At 33.9% G+C, this 11,806-nt stretch overlaps 2 protein-coding genes across 2 annotated transcripts; both read right to left on the bottom strand.

Moving 5' to 3' along the window:
* Window positions 1-2,711: 2,711 nt before the first annotated feature.
* Window positions 2,712-3,527, bottom strand: LOC138319564 (histone H1-delta-like). The gene has a single exon (XM_069262716.1). It carries the CDS (start codon window positions 3,357-3,359, stop codon window positions 2,712-2,714), a length of 648 nt encoding a protein of 215 aa, XP_069118817.1. The 5' UTR covers window positions 3,360-3,527.
* A 3,973-nt stretch (window positions 3,528-7,500) lies between these two features.
* Window positions 7,501-8,257, bottom strand: LOC138319979 (histone H1-delta-like). The gene has a single exon (XM_069263084.1). The coding sequence runs from the start codon at window positions 8,087-8,089 to the stop codon at window positions 7,565-7,567; it is 525 nt and encodes a 174-aa protein (XP_069119185.1). The 5' UTR covers window positions 8,090-8,257; the 3' UTR covers window positions 7,501-7,564.
* Between the last annotated feature and the right edge of the window lie 3,549 nt (window positions 8,258-11,806).

Raw genomic sequence — 11,806 nt, 5'->3', positions numbered from 1 at the left:
TCAATAAGTTTATTTATTGACAAATATCGCCCCAGTTGGACTGTTGAAAATTTCGCTAACGCGCTTTCTCCCGCATTGCATTTTATGAAAGTTGGCAGGTATGTATTTTTAAAGGATATAATATGTCTTTAAGAATGTCAAATTATACAAAAACAATGACAGCAACAACTTTTTTAAACCATTTAATAAAAGTGAGATCTACATATATGTACCTGTACACGTCCTTAATGTGATATACTCGTGACATTATACACTTTTAAACACCTATAAATTCAATGAAATATTAGTATAACTGACAATAATTTGTAACTGATATTTAATTCTACTATAACATGACTAAAAGAGTATTTTACAAATTACATTGGTCATGTTAGTATACATATCCAAGATCGAGGATTAGGGCCGCTAGACGGCTGCACAAAATGGCGCTTATCCGAAGTTTGTGTTTGTGTGTCCATCTTTATCGACAAGTTTATGATTATAAAGACGGTTATAATACCTGATTTGTGTAGCAAAAAACAATATTTGCTCATTTTCAATACTATATTTGTATTCAAATACAAAATGTTCCGCGAACTTGAATAACATTATCAACGGAAAATATCGAAAAAAACATTAATTGTATTTGTATTTTAATTTTCTCATTGAGCTATTCTTAATATCAAACCACTCATCTTTTATGTGATGTGAAGTTAAAATGTTGGCAGTTTTTATCTATTTTACAATATATGTTTAAAGTTGGATGTAGAAACACATATTTCTGTATGGCAACATAACAGCGAGCAGAAACCAACTGGGCCGAGGGGATGTCTTCGACGACGTCCGAGCAAAGTAAGTAATTAGGCGGTTTTTCAAAATTTGCCATTTTCACTTGTACCACAATACTGGAAGGGTACCCAACGCATCACCATGAGCGCCGCACCAGCTTCTCCAGCCAAGAAAGCCAAGAAGGCCACCAAGCCAAAGGCTCCAGCAGCCCACCCTACCTATGCTGCGATGATTGCAGCTGCTAAGAAGTAAACACTTCTCATCACCTGGTCATGATTGACCATTTCACCATAAAAGTCCTTATCAGGACTACCCATATCACTCAAAAAGTCCCCGATGATATCTCGAGAATATACGCATTTTATTTCAGCTGAAGTCGTTACCCGGCATTCTATTTATAGATATCTACAACATATTTGCTTATTACGCACAGGGAATCAATTATTCTATTTTCGATCATAGAAAGCATACTTATTCAGACCTTAATATACAAAAAGTAAAAGTGCTTACACAACCTGTTTACAAGTTTATATAGGTGTCCTTACACACGTAAAACAAACTGATTCTCTCTGGTGTTTATAATCTGCCCGATATCTGGTGTCAGGGCCGAGGCACTCTGGCCCTGACACCAGACTTAGACATTATGGTTTAGCTAAGAGTCAGTATAACCTCTGAGACACACCGGGCACTATCTCTACCTTTTGTTTACACTAGCCTGTCTAACCATTTGTCCGACACACTCCAACATAATAACGCCCCGAAGCTATTTAGTCAAGACTGTCGGCTTCATTCAGACTGCCTAATTTAGATCACCGCGGGACAGTCTTTTGACATTTAATACTGAAATAATTTGTAAGTTTAACATCAAACTTGTGGAGATTATACCTCCAGGATACATTATACTAATCTTTTAGTTACAGTAGCTGTCATTACGTTATAAATACTTAAAATCTTTCATATTTGGAAAGACGGTATTGAATGTGAGAAGTTTGTCAGAAAAAGTATCTACCTATTTTATTCATTCAGTTTCTCCGTGTTAAACGAAAATAAGTTGAGAATGTCAGTGTCGTTAGTGATCCGGTAACTGTTACGTTCTCGGAACATGAACTTTGTTCCCGCGTACGCTTAGAGTTTCCTATGATAATTCGATCATGAGATTGAATGCTAAACGAAGTGGGGGTTTTTGTTTTTTGTTTTTGTTTTCAATTTGTAAATACAGTGAGAAACTCGCTTCATCAAATGTAAACCTTAATGAAGACGGAATAAGTAAGCTGTTGACTCTTTTACCAAACAGAATAAACAAACGAAAACATTGGAAAATTTTATCTTCAGAAAAAGACAGGATTTTAAGGATCTTTTAATAATTTGTGGTTTTGTTGTCGCCAAATTAGAATTAATTTAGGTAACAAAAACAAATTTAACTGCAGATTTGTATAGCGGCTGGCATTCATAAAAGTACCTTTTAATGGCTTATTCTGTAGTACGCTATATGAAACTATTCGGTTATATCATGAGATGTTAACCGAAATTCTATTCAGGTAAAAACACAAAGCTTAATTAACAATAAAACTTTACAGAGAGAACATATACACAATACCAGTTTCATCAAAGGCAAAGGAATAAATAGCCTGACCTGATCTGGTTCACTTATCAAACAGTTGACATGACAACAGCCTGAGGTCAAGTTTGTCTTACCTAATGTATTGACAGTTAGGTGCTGCCAAAATCCAAGCTTTCGGGCAGATTATAAACACCAGAGAGAATCAGTTTGTTTTACGTGTGTAAGGACACCTATATAAACTTGTAGACAGGTTGTGTAAGCACTTTTACTTTTTGTATATTAGGTCTGAATAAGTATGCTTTCTATGATCGAAAATAAAATAATTGATTTCCTGTGCTTAATAAGCAAATACGTTCTATAAAGCGAATGCCGGATAACGGCTTCAGCTGAAATAAAATGCGTATATTCTCGAGATATCATCGGGGACTTTTTGAGTGATATGGGTAGTCCTGATAAGGACTTTTATGGTGAAATGGTCAATCATGACCAGGTGATAAGAAGTGTTTACTTTCTTGGCGGGCTTCTTGGCTGCTTTCTTAGTGGCTGGCTTTTTAGCTGCTGGTTTTTTAGCTGCTGGTTTCTTGGCCTTCTTGGGAGTCTTGGCTTTCTTAGGCTTGGCTGCTGCTGGCTTCTTAGCTGCTGCTGGCTTCTTAGCTTTCTTGGGACTCTTTGCTTTCTTTGGCTTAGCTGCTGCAGCCTTCTTTGGCTTCTTTTCTTTCTTGGGTGCGGCTTTCTTGGCTGCCTTGGGCTTTTCTGCGAGCTTGAATGATCCTTTAACAGCCTTGAGTGTTTCCTTTTTCACGCCATTCTTCAGTGCAGTGTTTAATGCGGCTTTGGTTTTGTTGTCATCGGCGACCTTGTAGTTAGCCAGGACGTACTTCTTAATGGCGATTCTTGAAGAACCATTTCTTTCCTTCAGGGCGGTGATAGCTGCAGCAATCATCGCAGCATAAGTAGGGTGGGCTGCTGGAGCCTTTGGCTTGGTTGCCTTCTTGGCTTTCTTGGCTGGAGAAGCTGGTGCGGCGCTCATGGTGATGCGTTGGATATCCTTCCTGTACCGTGGTATAAGTGAGAATGACAAAAATTTTGAAAAACCGCCTGTTTACGTATTTTGCTCGGACGTCGTCGAAGACACCCCCACAGCGCGCTTGCTTTATTCTCACTGCAATGCTCTGATACACAAATATGTGTTTCTTAACCCAACTTTAACAACTCCTGGTTGATTTAATAAAACATAGTCACTTATCATCTTCATATGAACTTTTAGGTTTTTGTCTTGAGATTCGAAATATCTCATCGAGAAAAGTTAGATATGCTCCTGAATCGTATATTTTTACAATTTTCTGTCGATAATTCGATTTTTTGTCGAGGAATTTTCAATATAAACATGGATTTTTATATTGTAAAACATTTTGCTAAAGATGTTTTCTCCACATTTTCATGTAGATCAGCATTTTTTCTTTCGAATGATATGTATAACACACATCATGTCCATATGGATAATTAGTTAAACGCTTTTACAAGTAGGTTACAGAAACACAAATATCAAACAGGCGCCATCTTGTGAGATCCAAGGATTAGTTCGTTATCTTGCTGATAATTTCCTAAAGCATATTTCTTCATATATATTTCTGTAATGACATTAGTGGACTACAAATATAATTACGTATCATGAATCGTTATTTCTCATATTCGCTTTCCAACTTACAAAATCATAAAACGATTCTTTGATATTTTCAACCACTGCTATGACTCAGCACAAATAATATATTTCACTACCTTATTTACCGATTGGAAAATTTGCTGCCTGTGAAAATTTTGATTGAATATTTTTTTCTGGCGTAACATTTGTTCTATTTTCGATTCATCTATTCCATGATACCCTCGGCGTTTTGTTCCATTCATTATGAATTGCATATATCATTATAGTAGTCCATTGTTCGGCTGTATATATTTGTCTACCTATATAACATTGATCGCCTTCGTATTTTAATTGTTAAAGTGCACGATGATGATATTAAAAGTTTGATAGAAAATACATTAATACAGTATCATAAATTAAATATTTTATGAATTGCTTTTTATTTATTTCGGTCTGTTCGAAAATATTCGCAGATTTTGTAAAATATTTACAGATGTTTTTCTTACCCAGATAGTTTTGGGGGCAATGTGATTAATTTTTTCCCATTGTCAAATAAACAGCTGTATTTAAATTGCCATCGAATAAAATTGAACAGACGTGAATATAACTATTCGCATTTGTTCGATTTTATTTCACTATCACGAAAATGTTCTATTATTTACAGCTGTGATTCAGATTATCAAAAATGAAAACATTACAGTAAACTAAAATCTCTTGCGTGCAATTTACTTTTTTACTAAGTTTATCTCCACAAATTACTTTGTCCCGAAATATATTATAATGTATTTTCATTTTTTTCTGCAAATTTGTTTTGAAATGAAAAACGCGAAATATGATAGCCGCGAAAGAAAGCTGATTTACAGAAAAAAAGGTCTGACGGCCGTCCATCTCTGATCAGAATGTTATTAATTAAACGATGGTATATTACGACATCGATAGGAATGGAAGATGATCATATTTAATACTCAACTCTTAGTAAACAAAACATTGGAAACTTTACCATTTGTTTCTTTATAAAGAATTTTCCTACCTTTCATTTTGTTGATGCAATCCAACAACTCTTTATTACATAATTGACTTTTTCCTGTCTTTCCATACTATAAATGTTTTCTTAATCAATCACTGTTATTCACTAAATTTTCTGCTTAGAAACAAATTTGTATGAGTTTAATCAACTGATTTCTGAATCTTTTGATTACTAAGAAATTATATATGAATTCTGTGTTTGCTTTGTGAAATATACAATTACGTTTTAAACTAAAGGTTGGAATACAAATATAATTTTCTAAATCTGTGATCCACATGTAAAACTTCAGGGTCCAACAAAATGTTTGCCTTGGTATAATCACAGCACCATGGAATCCTTTGAGCAGGATTTACAGCCAATTTATATAATTTTCAGATCGATCTCTTGGACAATATATCACAGAAATAACTGTGAATTAACTGACAACTTTACTTAATACATTTAGGTTTTTTTAACAGGTAGATAAAGCTAGTAATTAGCCTATTCAGACGTCGGGACTAGCTTTGAAATGTTAACAATGTATCAGTAATGAACAAGTGGTCTGCGGTAAATTTAGTGTCATGTCGATTTCCACTGAATGGTATTACGTCCAGATAGTAGGAAAATTGTTTTGATAATAATTATGGTGAGGACTTTTGGAAATGATTAATAAAAATGTTCTATTTATTCAGCAACATAAGTTTGAATTAATGATAATAAAAACACATTATTGATTTATAATAATATTTAAATTGCAAGATTTGGTTTACAACCAAATTTATGAAATGTAATAATTGTTTTAATATAATGATCAGTGATCAATGCGTTTTAATGATGATTTCGATTTAATAATAATCATTCGACACACTCGATTACGTTGATGCGATTTTTGTGTATTTGATGTTTTTTTTTCTGTCATGATGTAAGTGAAATGGAACGAATATCTAGCAACAGACTAATGAGCAAAACGTTGTTGACCTTGGAAACCTGTTTGACTCATAATTCTCACGTCTAATTACGAAGATATGATTGCATTTTTTTTATTCATCTGGCTTAGAATTCCTACGAAATGCCGTCGTCTATATTTTGACGCCAAAGTCCATTTGTAAAACTCTTTGATGACCACAACCTATTTAACATGCGTTACCGGACTATCCTGATGAAAGGTTTGAAGAAATGTTAACATAGCATATTTTCAAACAACTCGCCATTACTACAAGTCGTGCTACAGCATCGGTCCAACATCAACAACCATTAAGCTTACTTTATTTCAAGAGTGGCCCCCCTTTAATCAAATACAAAGGTGATGAAACGGAATACTTTCCAAACTTTTTTAAGCATTCGTCACAAGTGTTAGGTGATGTCCTGATATCAATATAATTGCAATCAATAAATCTCTGGATTTTTTTAGTTACAGTAGCTGTCATTACGTTATAAATACTTAAAATCTTTCATATTTGGAAAGACGGTATTGAATGTGAGAAGTTTGTCAGAAAAAGTATCTACCTATTTTATTCATTCAGTTTCTCCGTGTTAAACGAAAATAAGTTGAGAATGTCAGTGTCGTTAGTGATCCGGTAACTGTAACGTTCTCGGAACATGAACATTGTTCCCGCGTACGCTTAGAGTTTCCTATGATAATTCGATCATGAGATTCAATGCTAAACGAAGTGGGTTTTTTTTGTTTTTTTCTTTTTTTGTTTTTTTTTTTCAATCTTTTTGTGGACATTTGTAAATACAGTGAGAAACTCGCTTCATCAAATGTAAACCTAAATGAAGACGGAATAAGTAAGCTGTTTACTCTTTTACCAAACAGAATAAACAAACGAAAACATTGGATAATTTTATCTTCAGAAAAAGACAGGATTTTAAGGATCTTTTAATAATTTGTGGTTTTGTTGTCGCCACATTAAAATTAATTTAGGTAACAAAAACAAATTTAACTGCAGATTTGTATAGCGGCTGGCATTCATAAAATTACCTTTTAATGGCTTATTCTGTAGTACGCTATATGAAACTATTCGGTTATATCATGAGATGTTAACCGAAATTCTATTCAGGTAAAAACACAAAGCTTAATTAACAATAAAACTTTACAGAGAGAACATATACACAATACCCGTTTCATCAAAGGCAAAGGAATAAATAGCCTGACCTGATCTGGTTCACTTATCAAACAGTTGACATGACAACAGCCTGAGGTCAAGTTTGTCTTACCTAATGTATTGACAGTTAGGTGCTGCCAAAATCCAAGCTTTCGGGCAGATTATAAACACCAGAGAGAATCAGTTTGTTTTACGTGTGTAAGGACACCTATATAAACTTGTAAACAGGTTGTGTAAGCACTTTTACTTTTTGTATATTAGGTCTGAGAAAGTATGCTTTCTATGATCGAAAATAAAATAATTGATTTCCTGTGCTTAATAAGCAAATACGTTCTATAAAGCGAATGCCGGATAACGGCTTCAGCTGAAATAAAATGCGTATATTCTCGAGATATCATCGGGGACTTTTTGAGTGATATGGGTAGTCCTGATAAGGACTTTTATGGTGAAATGGTCAATCATGACCAGGTGATAAGAAGTGTTTACTTCTTGGCGGGCTTCTTGGCTGCTTTCTTAGTGGCTGGCTTTTTAGCTGCTGGTTTTTTAGCTGCTGGTTTCTTGGCCTTCTTGGGAGTCTTGGCTTTCTTAGGCTTGGCTGCTGCTGGCTTCTTAGCTGCTGCTGGCTTCTTAGCTTTCTTGGGACTCTTTGCTTTCTTTGGCTTAGCTGCTGCAGCCTTCTTTGGCTTCTTTTCTTTCTTGGGTGCGGCTTTCTTGGCTGCCTTGGGCTTTTCTGCGAGCTTGAATGATCCTTTAACAGCCTTGAGTGTTTCCTTTTTCACGCCATTCTTCAGTGCAGTGTTTAATGCGGCTTTGGTTTTGTTGTCATCGGCGACCTTGTAGTTAGCCAGGACGTACTTCTTAATGGCGATTCTTGAAGAACCATTTCTTTCCTTCAGGGCGGTGATAGCTGCAGCAATCATCGCAGCATAAGTAGGGTGGGCTGCTGGAGCCTTTGGCTTGGTTGCCTTCTTGGCTTTCTTGGCTGGAGAAGCTGGTGCGGCGCTCATGGTGATGCGTTGGATATCCTTCCTGTACCGTGGTATAAGTGAGAATGACAAAAATTTTGAAAAACCGCCTGTTTACGTATTTTGCTCGGACGTCGTCGAAGACACCCCCACAGCGCGCTTGCTTTATTCTCACTGCAATGCTCTGATACACAAATATGTGTTTCTTAACCCAACTTTAACAACTCCTGGTTGATTTAATAAAACATAGTCACTTATCATCTTCATATGAACTTTTAGGTTTTTGTCTTGAGATTCGAAATATCTCATCGAGAAAAGTTAGATATGCTCCTGAATCGTATATTTTTACAATTTTCTGTCGATAATTCGATTTTTTGTCGAGGAATTTTCAATATAAACATGGATTTATATTGTAAAACATTTTGCTAAAGATGTTTTCTCCACATTTTCATGTAGATCAGCATTTTTTCTTTCGAATGATATGTATAACACACATCATGTCCATATGGATAATTAGTTAAACGCTTTTACAAGTAGGTTACAGAAACACAAATATCAAACAGGCGCCATCTTGTGAGATCCAAGGATTAGTTCGTTATCTTGCTGATAATTTCCTAAAGCATATTTCTTCATATATATTTCTGTAATGACATTAGTGGACTACAAATATAATTACGTATCATGAATCGTTATTTCTCATATTCGCTTTCCAACTTACAAAATCATAAAACGATTCTGCCTGCCTGTGAAAATTTTGATTGAATATTTTTTTCTGGCGTAACATTTGTTCTATTTTCGATTCATCTATTCCATGATACCCTCGGCGTTTTGTTCCATTCATTATGAATTGCATATATCATTATAGTAGTCCATTGTTCGGCTGTATATATTTGTCTACCTATATAACATTGATCGCCTTCGTATTTTAATTGTTAAAGTGCACGATGATGATATTAAAAGTTTGATAGAAAATACATTAATACAGTATCATAAATTAAATATTTCATGAATTGCTTTTTATTTATTTCGGTCTGTTCGAAAATATTCGCAGATTTTGTAAAATATTTACAGATGTTTTTCTTACCCAGATAGTTTTGGGGGCAATGTGATTAATTTTTTCCCATTGTCAAATAAACAGCTGTATTTAAATTGCCATCGAATAAAATTGAACAGACGTGAATATAACTATTCGCATTTGTTCGATTTTACTTCACTATCACGAAAATGTTCTATTATTTACAGCTGTGATTCAGATTATCAAAAATGAAAACATTACAGTAAACTAAAATCTCTTGCGTGCAATTTACTATTTTACTAAGTTTATCTCCACAAATTACTTTGTCCCGAAATATATTATAATGTGATTCAGATTATCAAATTAGCAAATTTGTTTTGAAATGAAAAACGCGAAATATGATAGCCGCGAAAGAAAGCTGATTTACAGAAAAAAAGGTCTGACGGCCGTCCATCTCTGATCAGAATGTTATTAATTAAACGATGGTATATTACGACATCGATAGGAATGGAAGATGATCATATTTAATACTCAACTCTTAGTAAACAAAACATTGGAAACTTTACCATTTGCTTCTTTATAAAGAATTTTCCTACCTTTCATTTTGTTGATGCAATCCAACAACTCTTTATTACATAATTGACTTTTTCCTGTCTTTCCATACTATAAATGTTTTCTTAATCAATCACTGTTATTCACTAAATTTTCTGCTTAGAAACAAATTTGTATGAGTTTAATCAACTGATTTCTGAATCTTTTGATTACTAAGAAATTATATATGAATTCTGTGTTTGCTTTGTGAAATATACAATTACGTTTTAAACTAAAGGTTGGAATACAAATATAATTTTCTAAATCTGTGATCCACATGTAAAACTTCAGGGTCCAACAAAATGTTTGCCTTGGTATAATCACAGCACCATGGAATCCTTTGAGCAGGATTTACAGCCAATTTATATAATTTTCAGATCGATCTCTTGGACAATATATCACAGAAATAACTGTGAATTAACTGACAACTTTACTTAATCCATTTAGGTTTTTTAACAGGTAGATAAAGCTAGTAATTAGCCTATTCAGACGTCGGGACTAGCTTTGAAATGTTAACAATGTATCAGTAATGAACAAGTGGTCTGCGGTAAATTTAGTGTCATGTCGATTTCCACTGAATGGTATTACGTCCAGATAGTAGGAAAATTGTTTTGATAATAATTATGGTGAGGACTTTTGGAAATGATTAATAAAAATGTTCTATTTATTCAGCAACATAAGTTTGAATTAATGATAATAAAAACACATTATTGATTTGTAATAATATTTAAATTGCAAGATTTGGTTTACAACCAAATTTATGAAATGTAATAATTGTTTTAATATAATGATCAGTGATCAATGCGTTTTAATGATGATTTCGATTTAATAATAATCATTCGACACACTCGATTACGTTGATGCGATTTTGTGTATTTGATGTTTTTTTTTCTGTCATGATGTAAGTGAAATGGAACGAATATCTAGCAACAGACTAATGAGCAAAACGTTGTTGACCTTGGAAACCTGTTTGACTCATAATTCTCACGTCTAATTACGAAGATATGATTGCATTTTTTTTATTTATTCATCTGGCTTAGAATTCCTACGAAATGCCGTCGTCTATATTTTGACGCCAAAGTCCATTTGTAAAACTCTTTGATGACCACAACCTATTTAACATGCGTTACCGGACTATCCTGATGAAAGGTTTGAAGAAATGTTAACATAGCATATTTTCAAACAACTCGCCATTACTACAAGTCGTGCTACAGCATCGGTCCAACATCAACAACCATTAAGCTTACTTTATTTCAAGAGTGGCCCCCCTTTAATCAAATACAAAGGTGATGAAACGGAATACTTTCCAAACTTTTTTAAGCATTCGTCACAAGTGTTAGGTGATGTCCTGATATCAATATAATTGCAATCAATAAATCTCTGGATTTTTTTAGTTACAGTAGCTGTCATTACGTTATAAATACTTAAAATCTTTCATATTTGGAAAGACGGTATTGAATGTGAGAAGTTTGTCAGAAAAAGTATCTACCTATTTTATTCATTCAGTTTCTCCGTGTTAAACGAAAATAAGTTGAGAATGTCAGTGTCGTTAGTGATCCGGTAACTGTAACGTTCTCGGAACATGAACATTGTTCCCGCGTACGCTTAGAGTTTCCTATGATAATTCGATCATGAGATTCAATGCTAAACGAAGTGGGTTTTTTTTGTTTTTTTCTTTTTTTGTTTTTTTTTTCAATCTTTTTGTGGACATTTGTAAATACAGTGAGAAACTCGCTTCATCAAATGTAAACCTAAATGAAGACGGAATAAGTAAGCTGTTTACTCTTTTACCAAACAGAATAAACAAACGAAAACATTGGATAATTTTATCTTCAGAAAAAGACAGGATTTTAAGGATCTTTTAATAATTTGTGGTTTTGTTGTCGCCACATTAAAATTAATTTAGGTAACAAAAACAAATTTAACTGCAGATTTGTATAGCGGCTGGCATTCATAAAATTACCTTTTAATGGCTTATTCTGTAGTACGCTATATGAAACTATTCGGTTATATCATGAGATGTTAACCGAAATTCTATTCAGGTAAAAACACAAAGCTTAATTAACAATAAAACTTTACAGAGAGAACATATACACAATACCCGTTTCATCAAAGGCAAAGGAATAAATAGCCTGACCTGATCTGGTTCACTT

Source organism: Argopecten irradians, chromosome 3, assembly GCF_041381155.1.
Source record: "Argopecten irradians isolate NY chromosome 3, Ai_NY, whole genome shotgun sequence".
Taxonomy (NCBI): domain Eukaryota; kingdom Metazoa; phylum Mollusca; class Bivalvia; order Pectinida; family Pectinidae; genus Argopecten; species Argopecten irradians.
Note: the sequence above shows the minus strand (reverse complement) of the source record. Positions and strands in the feature narration are given on the sequence as shown.